This window comes from Cavia porcellus, unplaced genomic scaffold, assembly GCF_034190915.1.
Source record: "Cavia porcellus strain 051 isolate PalLab524CR breed Dunkin Hartley unplaced genomic scaffold, mCavPor4.1 scaffold_45, whole genome shotgun sequence".
Lineage (NCBI taxonomy): Eukaryota > Metazoa > Chordata > Mammalia > Rodentia > Caviidae > Cavia > Cavia porcellus.
Window position 1 is genome coordinate 2,289,802 of NW_026947528.1, and position 16,786 is coordinate 2,306,587.

Genomic DNA, 16,786 nt, shown 5'->3' on the forward strand with positions numbered 1-16,786 from the left:
GTGGGGAGAAAAGGAATCCTTCTCCATTGTTGGTGGTAAAGCAACCACTGTGGAAATCAGTGTGGAGATTCCACACAAACTAGGTCTACAGGTCCCACTCAACTCAGCTATTCTCCTTCAGGGTATCTCCCAAAAAGAATAAAAATCATCATACCACAGTGATATATGTGCACCCATGTTTATAGCAGCACAGTTTGTGGTAGCCAGATCTTGGATGGAATGCAAGACCTCTAGCTTGCCAGGCAGGCACGTAAGCTAATTCCTGGGACCACTTTTTTTACTTTTTAACTTTCAAATAAAATGGGTTTGGGAGAAAAAACAAGGACTGAGGTAAAAACTTTCAGTGCAAATACTCATCAGAGGAGCTGAGGTCAACATTCCAGAAGACAGCCAGCTCCAGAAGCCTCCACCATCTTTCATTGGGGACCCACAGTTACAGGGTGGGTTTTTTTTTCTGTAATTATTCTTGGTGGGGAAGGCAGGCAGGAGAGCAGGAGCCAATCAGTGATGAAGACGCCGGCTGTAAGAACTGTCCAATCAAGCGGGCCAAGGTAGGCGGTCTTTTCCGGTGTCATGGCGTCAATTGCAAGGCCAGGGCACAAAAGGGAGCACTAGATGTTTGTTAGACCACTATTTTTTGCTTCTATTCTCTGTGGACTTCTTAGAAAGAACCTGGGAGACCTCCAAACTACGCAATGGTGATGTTACGGGATGGGAGCAGTGAAATGGGGTGGAATCCGGTTGAGACCAGTTAGAAGTGGTGAGAAGGGGCTGGGGGTTTAGCTCAGGGGCATAAGCGCGTGCCTTAAAAGCAGGCAGTCATGAGTTTGATCCCCAGTACTGATAAAAAGGAAAAAAGACAAAAAAAAAAAAAAAAAAAGAAAGAAAAGAAAAGAAAAAAAGAAGTGGTGAGAAGCAGCTGTGCTGTCTAAAGCCTGTGTGCTTAGCCTCAGATCCTGAGGTCCTCTAGTGCTAGCAGTGAGTCATTCTCTGTCCCTTTTACCTCTCGCTGGCACCAGGACAGTTGTGTATCACTAGAATGCTGTCACCACTGGGATACCACCAGGCCACAATGCCATTTTTGAAATCGCCTGCTGCCCTTGCTCCTCCAACAGTCTGGGCCCAGGAAGGGGCATGAGGAGACCCTGATTCCGATGTGGTTTCAAGCTGGGTGCAGCTGTAGTAAGTTAAATCTCTGCTCTCATTCCTGTCAGCAACAAATCTGGAAGCCAGAAGTTTATAAATGTCTGTGATGCAGGATCTCATAGCCACAACTGCTCTCCTTAAACTTATGCAGTTATGTATTTTGTGATCACCTAAATTTATACTATGTTCTCGTATTTCCATGCACATGAAAGGTGGAGGCAAAGGTTCTGAGAATTCAAAGATGTGTAGTGATGTGCCTCAGTGGAGGAAGGCTTCCCAAACACTGGATGAACTGCTATGTATTATACAGAACAATGCAAAGAATTTCTGAACATACTTTATGTGACACATGTGCTCATAGATGATGTTTGAGAGAACAGCCATAGAGGTTTAAATTTTGAGAAAAATGAAGCAGATATAAATGTGTCATCAAGGGCAGGGTAAAGTGTGTTTGCTAAGGACAAATTCCAGAAAGGGCTGCCTGTTAAATTCACTTTGAAAAATGCCTAAATTTAGTCGTTTGCATGAACATATACACGTGATATCCTTCTGAATGGAAAGGAATATGGGTGTCATCTCTGAATTAAGAGGTGATTTAATAGCTTGGTTGATCATATACATTGTGTAAATATGGAAATGCTCTGCAATGGACTTTGCTAAGTGGTGTAAAGGAGATGCCATAAATTGAAATTGTGCAGGGATATCAGTAGTTTAGTCATGAAGGGTTTTCTGCTTAGAGTGGATCAGAAGAGCATGGAAAGGATGTGGAAGTGACAGGATGCAGTGTGCCAATAGCAGAACATACAACAGAGAGGGTCTTCCCTGAAAGTCAGGTAGTTCTTAGAGTAAGTATGAAGATAAAGTTGGGTTGTTTCTTCCTTGAGGTGAATAACACCAGCTCTGGTAAGAATCAGTATTCCACATCCTTGTCAATCCATGAATTCTGTGTTCTTCACTTGAGATCTAATTTTAATTATCTCTAATTATGACCCAGTGTCATGAAGGTGAAATTTGAATTTTTTTTGTAACAGGGATCAAACTCATGATCTCAAGCTTGCTAGGTAGGTGTTCATGCTGCTGAGCTAAATACCCAGCTCTGAAAGTGTTTCCTGTATACTATGTATGATATCAACATTGTTCCTCAGAAAATGTTGAATATTGTGAAATTTTTCTATGTTATATAGGTATAATTTTTAAAGTAAACCAAAGGTGTCTTATGCAGTAACTTTTCAAGTTTCACATTGTCTGTGGGGTGTCTCAGTCAGGGTTTCTCTATTTCAGACAGCTCTGTAACTTAGGCTAGCCCCAAACTCAAGGAAGTTCTCCTTCACCAGCCTCCCAAGATATATTTCTTATATCTGAATGGAGAGTGATCACTTGGTGACACTAAGCTCTAATTTGAAACTTGTTCCTGGTTTCATTGTTTATACATTTTTTACATACAGCAGTTTTCCATGAACATTTGAGTTATTATTTATGTATCATATTTGATGTTATTTATGTTTTGTTCTATGAAACCAAATTTAAATATCAAAATGCTGCTTAAGTATATTAAGAACAAAGGACTCAATGGTCTAACTGAGATTTGAAGAGATATCATTGCCTTACATCAAAGTGATTGATGAGATATTTGTCTGCCTCTGTGCTTTATGGATGCTGGTCCTGCAGGCTCTCACTATGAGCTCTGCTTTAGAGATAGTGCACAGGGACTCTTGCAGTGACTCAGCATAAGAATCAGTGCTCCTATTTGGCTGTTACATTAGCTGTGAGTTGCAATATAGCATTAAATTTACTGTCTCAAAAATGAGTATATTCCAAAAATTAATCCCCAAGATGTAGAATTAAGATTTGAAGAAATCAGTCTCAATTCAGCTGTTTTGTTTGGTTTTATTTGTTTAGTTTAGTTTTGTTTTATTGAGACAAGTTTTCTCTATGTATATCAGCTAGATTTGCATCCTATATGGAGAACAGAATTGCCCTAACCTCAAAGCAGTACTCCTGCCTCAGCCTCTTGAGTGCTGGGATTATAGATATGTCTGTTTTTACCCTAGAAAATATTGAGGCTTGTAACTTAGCTGTGTTGTAGCTTGGCATCATAGATGCCATCTTGAGCTTTGAATTTAACTTGTGCCCTGTATTTCACCCAGAAAAATGGAAAATCACTCAGTGTTGAAGTCCCAGGAGGAAAGCAAAATGAGCTGTACCCAAAGAAAAAAATTAACCTGCTCAACAAAAGAAGCAGAATACAGTTGTCATCCAACCATTATTATAAGATTCTAGCTAAATGATTTCCAACAGGAGTTTTTGTGATTCTATCTTTTAAAACATGTGTAACTTTCCAGTTCAGAGCCTCTTGTTTAGATTCTGAAATGAGGGTGGGGGTTCTGTATACAGGTGGCCCTGAGACTAGCTATGAAATTCCACATTTCTCAATTGGGTTCCTATATTGGCTAACTCAACTCAAGCTGCAGAAACCTTTACTGACACAAGCAAACCTCAGGATTAAATGACAGTGCCACTGAAATGAAAGAATAATTGTGAAAAAGAGAGGAGAAAAAAGACAAACACAACGTGCTATAATGCCCACCTCTTTATCCAAGCAATGAAGAAGCTGAAACAGGAGAATGGCCATGTATTCAAGGACAGCCTAACCTACATAGTGAGTGCAAGGCTGGCCAGAACTCCAAAGTGAGACTATGTCTTTAAAGCAAAAAACTAAAATGAAAATAAAAATAATACAACAAAGTAGACAGAAAGACTATTGAAAACAAACAAAAATAGAGCTGAGTGAAATTTGACTTATGTAAAATGGGAATTATTGAATAAAGCTGGCAGAGGAAATAAGGTCATGTAGTGGCATGCAGTGGCATTCAGGAGGCAGTGACAAACACAGACTTAGGAATGGCACCTATTGTGCTACAGCACAACAGTGACCTCCTTCCTCCAATACATTTGCAGTTCACTAGAATGAGGACTTCTAAAATCTCATGGAAATGTTAAACTCAGGCAAACAGCTTGAAATTCAGGCTTTGAAACAATGCCTTTAGCAGACATTTCATATTTAAATTGAGATAAGAGAAATATAATCCTGCCCTGCTTGATATCAAATGCAATGTTTAATGGCTCACAATATTGAGATATGAAGTCACAAACCAAAAGAAGTTCAAAAATTGTCTTAGAAAAAAGAGAGAATAGCTCTGAATTTTCAGGAGTGGTCTTCAGTGTTTTGGCCACAGTCATATTGTCAGGGGTCATTTATACAGGATAATCACAATGTGGGTAAACTGTGGGTCTCAAACTACAATCAATCTATAAGCTTATAGCTGCTTAACTAATATTATTCATCAGGGGAACAAGTCAGCCAGAAAAGGTATGTGGAAAGAGCCAAGGCATTTGTGGGAACAATAGTCCAGTTGATCTGGTCATTAAGTATGGTAATTGATGGCTATCTGAACTTCCTGGAGGAGGTGACAGTAACTTTATTACATTTTAAGCTACTGTTTTTCTCTTCAGGAGCATGTAGACCTGGTCACTGCATCTTCAGGTCTGGCTTTTTTCAGCTGTGCCTGTAGCAGTGATTGTTGTATTTAGTTTTTTGCGTTGACTCTTTGAGGTTCCAGTTCCTCTCTGATTTTATATCAATTTCTGTCTACAATGACATCCTTTGCTAAAATCACAGTACTATTTGAATGGATAAAGTGAAATATTCATTAATACATGCCAGGAATTTAGCTCAGCAGGCAGAATCACCTGCCTGGAAAGTGCTAGATTGTAACTTTGATCCCTGGTACCTAAAAAAAAAAAAAAAAGTAATTTAAACTGCAAGGAGAGAAAATAATTTCATTTGTGAAAATGTAGGTTTACAAAATTTATACTAAATATGTCAATGGCAAATTAAACATTGTTAGTAGTTATATTTAGTATGTAAAGTTGTTGGGGCTGCGGATTGAGCTCAGTGATACAAGGAGCTGCCTGGAGATCACAAGGTCATGAGTTCAATCCCTCATACAGGAAAAAAAAATCACAGTTGTCAATGATGCAGTGCTATGAGCACATTTATTGAAACTGATACTTGGTATTTAATAGGCTCAATGTTTCTTTTGTGATCTACAAAATACCTGCAGTAACATGGCAACTACAGTGAATGATATTCTGTCCCCTATAGGATTGCTATTTTCTGAGTTGTTTTAATTTTTGTTTTCCCACAAACTTGAAAGTTGAAAATGTTGGCTGATGCTAGCTAGAAACACTGTGATAATCATTTTTTCAATTTAATGATATATTTCTGTATATCCATTAAGAATATGTTATTTGCTACAATTACTCCAAGTCAAATTGATAAACAATTCTTAAAGTTACAGGCAGCTGAGTTAGTTAGAAATACAGGCAGCCATACCGTGATAAAGTGGAATGAAATTCCTGACCTTCTATGTCTCCTATGAGCTTGTGTTCTCTAAAACACAAGAAGGAATTTTAGGAACAACAGAGTTGAAGAGCAGAATATATTTATTGAGAGAAAGAAAGTGATAATATTTTGCTCTAAATAGGGAATTTTGGAAGTGGGAGGTGGAACCAGGGGACTTTTACCTTGAAGTCACTTTCCTTTTCCCTATTCAAGGTACCTGTGGCAAGGAAGGAATCTCTATCAGCTACTTGCATATCAGCAATGCCAACTTTAACCACCAATGAAGTAAAAAACTATATGTATGCCACCCACACTTTTCCAGAAGAAAAAGCCAGACCCCCAGTGGTCATGGGGTTCTCTCCATATTCTTAGAATAAAGGCCATTTTGACTTTATATTCTCTTCTTTACTACAGCAAAAATCCTATCAGAAAGCTTCTGTCTGGGAGAAACAGGAGGGGTTCTGAGCTGGTAGCAAAGGACTCTGTCTTTTCTAGGGATTTTATAGAATAAAATCATGTGGTGAGATAGGTTTAAAATGGATTAGATTACTGAAGTTGCTGAGGAGATAAATTAGCACAGTAGAGAAGCAGAATATAAGAAATGTAAAAGTGGCCTTTTACCTAAAGAATGTGGAGAGGAGCCCACAGCACTAAGGGTTTGGCTTTTTTTTTTTTTTCCGACTGACTATGGGGTTATGGGGTATGTGTGACTTTTGACTGGATGTGGTGCTTGGAGGGGAGATTGATGTCATGCGAGAGCTGACAGGAATTTTCTTTAGGCCCCTGGGAAAGAAAGAGGAAGTTGTAATTAAGGAGAAAAGAGGAAGTGGCAAATGAGTAAGCATCCCTGATTTTACATTCTTCCACTTTGAACTACCACCATGAGGTCCTGTAATTGTTTCTAAGGTAAAACACTTTGAAGTACATCCTTTGCTTGGAATGAAGAAATCAAAATAAAGAATGTACTTATTGAGAGAAAGAAAGCTGCCTGAGAGAGAGAAGGGGTCCTGATCAGGTTGCCAAACACTGTCCTTTCTAGGGACCTTTATAGAGTAAATTCATGTGGTGAAATGAGTTTAAGGTGGGGAAAACTAGTAACTCACAATGCAGATGGGCATAAGGTGGGAAAGAGCTATGGTACCCAATAGGATTATTAAGTTCAGGTAAAGCTGATTAATTTGGGTACAAAGCAGGAAGGGAGTCACATAGACAGCAGGCATTCTTAGGCAGCTGTGACTCTTCCCTTAGGGGTTTGGGAGGGTGACTTCTGAGTTCCTCCATATGATAGGAACTATTTAGAATGTCACTCTTCAGGATAAGGATACATTTATTTGAGTGGTGACTCCTGACTTCCTCAGAGTGCTAGGGAACTATTTAGAATATCTATCCCTAGAATATGGATGAATTTGCTTATCATTGTCTTGAGCCTTGGCCCATAGCATGAGGTGTCAGTCTTCCCCATAGTTGCAAGGTGTCTGGTCCCCTGCATGGGCTACTTGGAGGACCTAGCCTTGGTTCATGCCAAGAGTATTTAAGTAACTCAGGTGCCTTAGTAACAGTACTTTTTTGATTAGAGATGTCTTGTGCTCTGGGTGAATGATCTGGGGATGACAATGTGCAATGTATATACCAGTGTTGCCCCCTGATTGACATGTTTTGAAATTCAATTTTAGTTGATGTGCTCTTTTTTCCTTGAAATAAAATGGATTTGAAAATTAAAAGCCTGAGGTAAAGCTCTTTAGTACAAACACTCCTCTATCGAGCTGAGTTCACCACTGTAGAAGAATGGCAGCTGCTGAAGTCTCTGCACTATAGTCTATCATTTGGGATCCTCTCTTGCAGGGAGTTCCTTTCTCTGTTTTTTCTTGACTCAGAAGGAGGAGTCAATCAGTGATGAAGGGGCAGGCTATATGAACTGTCCAATCAGGTGGGCCATTGCTGGCTGTGACTTCTGTCTCTTCCAGTGTCTCAGCATGATTTATCTGTTCTGAGTACAATAGTGGTAGCAAAATGCTTGCTGGATCTCATTTAGTACTTTTCAGGTCCTGTGGCCTGATTAGCAAAGAACCTGAGAGATCCTGGAACCATGGAATAGTGAGCTTGTGGATGGAAGCCCAGAAATAGGGTGGATTGGGTGAAACCCGTTAGAAGTATTTAGGAGTAGTTGTGGTGTCTGGAGCCTCAGGTATTTAGTTAGCTTCAGCTCCTGAGGTCCTCCAGCATTGACCATGGGTCATTTACTGTCACTTTTGCCTCTTGCTTTTGGCAAGGGTGATTTGGGGTCCCCAGTACCCTGGCTTCACTATGACAGCAGTAGACTCAAGTATCATCTTTGAAATTCATTGCTAGCCTGGTAACTCCACCATCTTAGGCATTGGAAGAAGCTTGGGAAGACTCTGACTATGATGGTTTGTAGCTTGTACAGCAGTAATGAGCTAGGTCTATACTCTCTTTCCTCAGAGTAGCAGATCTAGAATGTCCAGAGTTTATTAATGTCTGTAATGCAGGGCCTCATAGCCACAATGGCTCAACTTAAACTTGGGCTTTTTTTGTATTTATAGTGATCTCCTCCATTTATAGTATGTTCTCACATTTCCATCCTCATGACAGGTAGTGGCAAAGGTCCTGAGAATTCAGAGATGTGTAGTAGTGTGCCCCAGTGGAGAAAGGCTTCCCAAACTCCTGTGTTTTATACAGATCAGTGCAAAATAATTTCTGAACATACTTAATAATTTAGGTGGCACCTCGGCTCACAGACTAGGTTTGTGAGAAAAGCCATAGAGTTTTGAAGTCTGAGAAAAATGAAACAATATCAAAATGTTATTAAGGCAGGGTAAATATTTGTGAAGGACAAATTCCAGAAAGGGCTACCTTTTAAATTCTCATAGAAAAATTCCAAAATTTAGACATTTGCATGGACATATACATGTGATATCCTTCTAAATGAAAAGGAATAGTGGTGTTATCTCTGAATTAAGAGCTGATTTAGTAGCTTGGTTGTTCATAGACAATTTAAATATAGAGATGCTCTGCAATGGACTTATCTAAGTGGTGTAAAGGTGAAGCCCTAATTATAAATTTTGCAGTGATATCAATAGATAGGCATGAAGGGTTTTCTGCTTAGGATGGATCAGAGGAGTGTGGAAAGCATGTGGAAGTGACTGACAGAATGCAGGAAGCAAATAGCAGGACATACAACAGAGAGGGTCTTCACTGAAAGTCAGGTAGTTCTTAGAGTAAGTATGAAGTAAAGTTGTGTTCTGATTGCTTCTTTGAGGTGATCAACACCAGCTCTGGCAACAATCAGTATTCCACATCCCTGTAAACCCATGATTTTTGTGGTCCATACTTGAGATCTAATTTTGATTATCTCTAATTATTCCCCAGTGTCATGAAGGTGAAATTTGAATTTTTTTTGTACTAAGGACCAAACGCATGACCTATGCTTTCCAGGCAGGTGTTCTTGCCACTGAGCTAAATACCCAACTATGAAAGTGTTTTCTGTGTAGTATGGAAGATATCCACATTGTTTCTCAGAAAGTGTTGAGTATTGTTGGAATTTTTCTGTATTGTATGCCTATAATGTTTTAAAACAAACCAAAGATGTCTTATGCCATCTCTTTTTAAGTTTCACTTGGTTTGCTCAGTGTCTCAGTCAGGGATTGTCTATTTTAGACAGCTCTGTAACTTAGGATAGCCCCAAATTCAAGGAAGAACTACTTCACCAGCCTCCCAAGATATATTTCTTATATTTGAATTGAAAGTGATCACTTGGTGACAGTGAGGTATAATTTACAGCTTGGGCCTGGTTTCATTTTATATACATATTTTTAAAATACAGCTGTTTTCCACTAACACTTGAGTTATTATTTATGTACCATATTTGATGTTACTTATGTTTTGTTCTATGAAACCAAATTAATGTTTCCAAATGCTACTTAAGTATATTAAGAACAAAGTACTCATTGGCCTAAATGAGATTTGAAGAGACATCATCTGTAGTCTATCAAAGTGATTGATGAGATTTTTTATTTAATTTTGAAATTGGCAAGATACAACAGAACAAGGCAGCATAAGGCCAACTAAGATCATACAGTGAAATTGTTACACAACTTCACAACAGGTTACTGGGATAATAGTAATAGGTATCACAGTATATTTTGTTATCTTTGTAATAGTTGTTCTTTAATCACATATCAAAATGAGATGAAATACAGAACACTATAGAACTTATCACAACAGAATATTGAATAGAGCAGTACCATTAATCAGAATAGAGTGAAACAATAATAAAAACATTTTTCTTCAAAGAGATAGTACAAGGAAGTCCCCCTTATTTGCTATGGTCTACTTCAAAGGAGACGCTCAGATTTCTGGTTACCATTTGCTAATGTGGGGTGACCGTTGAAGAGGGGTAGGGAAGTGGGATGTTTGATTTTAGGTGGTGCATCAGTAGGTTCACTATTGCTTACTAGGGAGACAGGCTGGTTGTTTGGTTTCACAGCGTCCTAAGTTCCAACATGGCATGGATCTCAGGAGCTGCTGCTGGTTCTCCCAATAGAAGGGCTGCAGTTTGCCAGACTGTCACTGCTCACCAGGGAGGGGAGGTGCTTGCTTGGCTTCCCAGTGTCTTAAGTTCCCACATGGCATGGATTTCAGAAGCTGCTGCTGGTTCTCCCCCTGGAAGGGCCGCATTCTGCCAGACTGCCACTGCTTACCAGGGAGAAGTGGTGCTTGCTTGGCTTCCCAGTGTCCTAAATTCCAACATGGCATGCATCTCAGGAGCTGCTGTTGGTTTTCCCCCTGGAAGGGCTGCAGTCTGCCAAACCACCACTGCTGACCAGGGAGGGGAGGTGCTTGCTTGGCTTCCCAGTCAGTTGATGAGATATTTATCTGCCTTTGTGCTTTGTGGTTGCTTGTCCTACAGACTTCTCACTGTGAGCTCTGCTTTAGAGAAAGTGCACAGGGAATCTTGCCATGACTCAGCACAAGAATCAGTGCTCCTATTTGGCTGTTACTTTAGCAGTGAGTTGCAATCTAGCATCAAATTGGCTGTCTTCAAAAATGTGTATAGACACAAAATTAATGACCAAGACATGGATTTAAATTTTAACAAATCAGTCTTCAATCAGCTGTTTGTTTGGCTTTATTTGTTTAGTATAGTTTTGTTTTATTGAGACAAGCTTTCTGTATGTATATCAGCTGGATTTGAACATCCTATGGAGCCTAGAATTGCCCTGACTTCACTGATGGCTTCCTGTCTCTGCCTTTTGAGTGCTGGGATTATAGATATGCACCACCACACTTTGCTTTTGATTCAGATTTGTAGGAGATAATTTAAGATATCCCAAACCTGGGGTCTCAACCTTCCTTTGAGAAATATATATATATATATATATATATATATATATATATATGATCCTTTAGAAGGCGGTGACCTTTGAGGATGTGATTGTGAACTTCAGCAATGAGGAGTGGAGTTTGCTGAGTCCATCCCAAAAGAACCTCTACAGAGATGTGATGGGTGAAATCTTTAGGAACATGGCTGCAATAGGTAAGGATGAAATATTTTTGGCACTCATGCTGTCAGAATATTGTTTGTTGCTCATTAGTGCTGTTTCATTAAAAAGAATATGAAAATATTTTTAAAAATAGCTCAGACATGGAAACATTATATCTAAACATAAATCTATTAATTTGTATGTATTACTCAACTGAGTCCTGATATTTATATGTCTACAATTCAGGAGGACTTGGGGATATCCATGAAGCTGAAAAAGAAGGCAAAATTTACTGGAGATACTTAAGGTAATTCACACTCACAAGGAGAGGAATGTTCCTGAGTAATTAGTGAGTCAGCAGAAAAATGACCACGAAAGAAGTGAGGCACCATTCAGTTTAATGTCAGTAATATTCTCTGAAGATATATAAGCTAGTGTATATATGAGGGAATTAAATCATGAAAATGTATGACACTGCATATAGATGTGTAAGAAAGGCATACACTTTGAGTTGTGACATTCTGCCTTTAGTTTTTCTACCCATATATACATGTGAATACAACACATTCATTATGTAACAATTGCTAAGATTGCAATAGAATTTGAAATAAAACTGAGTGCTCATGTTTCCAAGCCATGCTCTAGACAATCAGCAATTCTGATTAATATTCTTAGTAGGCTGGTGAACTGTTAGTGACTTCATTTTGAATATCAGTATGCAGTTGTCTCTAGAAATTGATCCCCTCATACTTGTCCTGGATATTTTTAAAATCTCTAAATCTGCATAAAATACTGATACATGCTTACTCATATATAAAGCAGATCAAGTTATAACAGATCAGGCCTTGAAGCAGATCTATCTATCACTGGATTTGTGGAGAAGGAAAATGTAAATAGACTCTTAGTGATTCTGCATTCTTGTAAACCCAGCACACTAGAAATCAGATTTTGCAGAATGGCAAATTCAAGTTCAAACTTCACAGCTTAATGTTCAGTGAAAATCTCTTAAATATATTTTTAAAAAGCTATAGATTTATGCTAATACCTGTTGTTCATTCCCAGCCCAGAAAAGAAAAAAATGTGTTATATAATGTCAAAAAATAAATAATATAATGTCATTTGCCAAAAGAATTAGATGGGTCTTTCACCCATCAATTCAGTGAAATAGCTTAGCTATAAAACCTAAAAGGTCACAGGGTTTCTTTTAGATGAGAAACCAAAATACAAAATGTGGAATGAAATTAAACAGAGTTGTTAGAGAAAAGTAAGACTGACCATATGGAAAAGGGAACTACAGGTTAAGGACAGAAGGGAGATTGTGATAGGGAAACATATGAGAATAATCTGCATTTGATACACATATGCACCCATGCCCAAAGTGAAGCTAAAGATTCTGCATTTCAAAGCACCAATTTTTAAGATTTCCTAATGTGTACCATCCTTTTGGGAATGGTTGTTTTCAACATATCTTACAAGGCCATTCTGTTGCTTCATGGTCAGAATTTCTTAGCAGGCATTGAAAACAGAACTTGATATTAATGCACTCATTAAACGGAGACCCATTTTACTGTGAATTTTTCTTTTTTTAAATTTAATATAAGGAAAATTAAATTAGAGAAAATAAAAAGGAACAATATTGCTTTCAAAGTGAAAATAAACAGAAAGAAATTGCAAGATGATGATTACATATGCTGCTCATAGAAATTGTTATGAAATACAAAAGTGAAACATATGAAGAGGGGATTCAAACAGTGAGACTGCAAACAGTTTTGTTCAACTCTCCAAGAAAAGCTTAGTAATATGCTTATAAATCCTATATGTGATTTTTTTTTCTTTACAGAAATGACAAGCTACGAAAATCTTATGGACATACATCTTGGAATCAGTGTAAAGAAGTATTCCTTTGTTCTGCAGAAGGTAATGTGAATGTGAAAGAAACAGAAACACACCACAATGTTCAGATCCATGAAAAATATTGCAGTGGAGGGAAACCCTACGTATGTGAGCAATGCGGGAAAGGTTTTACCACACATGGAATTTGTAAGAAACATGAAAGAATTCACAGAGGAGAGAGACCTTACGTATGTAATCAGTGTGGGAAAGATTTTACAACATGTACATATTGTCAAGTACATGAGTGTCTTCACTCCAGAGAAAAATGTTATAAATGTAAGCACTGTGAGAAAGCTTTCAGCACATGTACTTATTGTGTAATCCATGAAAAACTTCACACTGGGCAGAAATCGCATATATGTAAGAAATGTGGGAAAGCTTTTAGCAGTAAAATTCATTTTCAAATACATGAAAATGTTCACACTGGAGAGAAACCCTATGTGTGTAAGCAATGTGGAAAAGGTTTCACTCAACTTGGACACTGTAAGGAACATGAAAGAATTCACACTGGAGAGAAACCGTATGGATGTAAGCAATGTGGGAAAGCGTTTAACACACGGGGAGACTGTAGGAAACATGAAAGAATTCACACTGGAGAGAAACCCTATGTATGTAAGCAATGTGGGAAGGCTTTTAAAACACAGGGAGCTTGGAAGAATCATGAAAGAATTCACACTGGAGAGAAACCCTATGTATGTAAGGAATGTGGGAAAGCTTTTACCACACCTGGATATTGTAAGGCACATGAAAGAACTCACACTGGAGAGAAACCATATGTATGTAAGCAATGTGGGAAAGCTTTTAACACATTGGGAGACTGTAAGAAACATGAAAGAATTCACACCGGAGAGAAACCTTATGTATGTAAGCAATGTGGGAAAGCTTTTACCACACCTGGATATTGTAAGGCACATGAAAGAACTCACACTGGAGAGAAACCATATGTATGTAAGCAATGTGGGAAAGCTTTTAACACATTGGGAGACTGTAAGAAACATGAAAGAATTCACACCAGAGAGAAACCTTATGTATGTAAGCAATGTGGGAAAGCTTTTACCAGACCTGGACATTGTAAGGAACATGAAAGAATTCATACTGGAGAGAAACCATATGTATGTAAGCAGTGTGGGAAAGCTTTTACCAGACCTGGACGTTGTAAGGAACATGAAAGAATTCACACTGGAGAGAAACCATATGTATGTAAGCAATGTGGGAAAGCATTTAACACTCATGCATATTGTAAGGTTCATGAAAGAATTCACACTGGAGAGAAACCATAGTTATGTAAGCAATGTGGGAAAGCTTTTAAAACATAGGGAGATTGTAAGAAACATGAAAGTTCACATTCAATATAAAACCTGTGTATATAGGCATCATGAGAATGGTTTAGCACATGTACATATTGCATAATGCACGAAAATCTTCACACTGGGCAGAAAACTTACATATGTAAGGAATATGGGAAAGGTTTCAGCAGAAATGCTCATTGTCCAATACATTATAAAATTTACATGGTTGAGAAACTCTGTGTATGTGAAGAATGTGTGAAAGCTTTCACCACACATGGATTTTATAAAATACATCAATGACTTCACACTGGTGAGAAAGCCTATGTACATAACAATGTGGCAAAGCTTTTACTGCATATAGTCATTGCAAAACACATGAAAGAATTCACACTGGGAAGAACCACTGGCTATGTATCCAAGTGGAGACACTTTCAGCAGCCAGATTGTAAGTGAAATACATGAAAAAACTCACACAAGAGATAAATCCTATGTGTTATGTGAATACTCTTAGCATACATGATCATTGTTAAATATCTGAAAGAGCTCACTGGGCAGAGATGCTATGTTGATTAACAATGTGAGAAATATGGCAATCCATGTTTCTTGTTAAATACATAGAAAAAGCATCACTGTTCAGACAGTTTAGATCTAAGTTTACTTTAAAAATCCCAAGGAGACCTGAAGAAATAATCAATACAGAAGTTAGATGTCAAAATTTCTTCACAAATATTCCAGAAATGACAAATCTGAGGTGGATCTCTACTCAATTGCATATGTTTTATGATTTTCAGTTAATCACTTGTACCTCTCTAGATTTTTAAAAGTGTTTTTGTGCTTCAACATGGCATCTTGTAATTAAAAATGCTAAACTGAAATGGGCTTTTCACTTTCAAGTATGGATAGTGTCTATGTACTTAATATTTTGTCTTTAAAACTTAAATTTTATATTTTTTGGTGAATTTTAATGTTGTTTATTTAAAGAGAAAAAAGTGTAGAAATAATATATAATTGCAGAAAAATAAACAATAACAAATCACTAGTTGCTTAGTATCATATTGTTATCTTAGAAGTAGTTGTTCAAATTACAAATTTAAAGCATACAAAGTGATATTCAAATAATGACACTGTCAACAGTTCACCTCAGTGATCCACCAAAAAGTTACTAATATGCCTATCTGTCCTACACACTTTTTTTTCTTAAAGAGGGTAAGATTAAACATGGCAAAACAGAGCAGAACATTTCATAAGGAAACAAGTTAAGGAAACACAGATTTCAAAGCAATTCCACTGGAAATGTTCACTGTCTATTTTACTGTCTCTAGTTTTCTTCCAAATAGTTGTTCCCATCTTCACACACATTGAATATATACTGAATATTATAGAACTAATCAAATAATTACAGGATGATGCAGGCTTTTTCGATCTTCAAGACTGATTTTGGGGAAGTCGATAATGACTACTACAATGTCTCTCATTCTCTTTGTAGTAGCTGTCTTTATCTTTATGTATGCTGAAATTGAACATAAGAGATTGGACTAATATCACTCTGAACATTGAATAATAGTATCCTGAGAAGGAGAAAGGTGAGGAATTGCCTAAAAAAAGAAGGCAGAGCACATTGTTAAAAGTGTATCAGGATTTAAAAGCTACAGTAGTCTGGTTGCTCTGTTCAGTTTGGTTATATTTAGTTCTGGTCTGTCTACTCATATTAGATTTGAGGTCACAGAGGGATAACGCAAAACGAGCAGGTTATACCATGGTAATTATCCTTAATTTCCTATTAACTAAAACTGAATCCCTATATTACTTACATTGTCTTCTATGACTGATCTTCTTTGAAGCTGGATTGTTTCAATGTTATTTGGCCTTGGCTGATTTTATTCACATTTGGTAAGCTTGCTGGTATCAAGTTCAAGAACAGAGGCAACTACTCAGAAGATGGCAAGATGTAAAAGATATCCACTGGTGGGCTGGGGATTTAGCTCAGTGGCTTAAGCACCTGGCTGGCAAGTGTGAGGTCATGAGTTTGATCTCCAGAGCCAAAAATAAATAAATAAATAAAAGATATCCATTCCAGGTTTGATTATTTTTTTAATTAAAGAGAAAAAAGAAAGGAAATAAAAAACAAAGCAGTAAAAGGGTATAAGTAATACAGAATTTCAAGGAAAAAATACAGTAAGAAATCACTAGTTAATAGGTTACATATTGTCATCTTAGAAACAGTTGTCCAAATTATAAAATTAAAGCATATAAATTGGACATTCATACAGTGAGATTGCAGAAAGTTCTATTCAGAGATCCAACAAAAGCTCAGTAATATGGTTTTCCATTTACACACTCAAACATGCAGTTATATCCCTTAGACCACCTTCCTTTCCTCTCTTTTTTACAATAACAATTACATGTTTTGAGCTTTTTTACTCCCACAGTTCTTATTAAATTTTTTAGAAGAGAATAAATCCTAACATGACTAAATAAAACAGAGTCAGTTAGAACAGAAGGATGGGCATAGTACATGATGCAAAAATAGAATATCAGATGATCAAAAATGG

General features: G+C 37.5%; 1 protein-coding gene across 1 annotated transcript; it reads left to right on the top strand.

The window, feature by feature from the left end:
• The first annotated feature begins 592 nt into the window (after positions 1–592).
• On the top strand, positions 593–16,186 carry LOC134474939 (zinc finger protein 120-like). The gene is made up of 5 exons (XM_063244019.1): positions 593–698; positions 10,979–11,105; positions 11,299–11,359; positions 12,893–13,133; positions 16,130–16,186. The coding sequence occupies exons 1-5, from the start codon at positions 696–698 to the stop codon at positions 16,184–16,186; spliced, it is 489 nt and encodes a 162-aa protein (XP_063100089.1). The 5' UTR covers positions 593–695.
• Positions 16,187–16,786: the final 600 nt, after the last annotated feature.

Bases quoted from the DNA above. Each gene is read 5' to 3' on its own strand.
- LOC134474939 (XM_063244019.1), top strand. The intron at 11,106-11,298 runs GTAAGGATGAAA...TCTACAATTCAG, and splicing joins TAGGAACATGGCTGCAATAG to GAGGACTTGGGGATATCCAT. The intron at 11,360-12,892 runs GTAATTCACACT...TTTTCTTTACAG, and splicing joins ATTTACTGGAGATACTTAAG to AAATGACAAGCTACGAAAAT.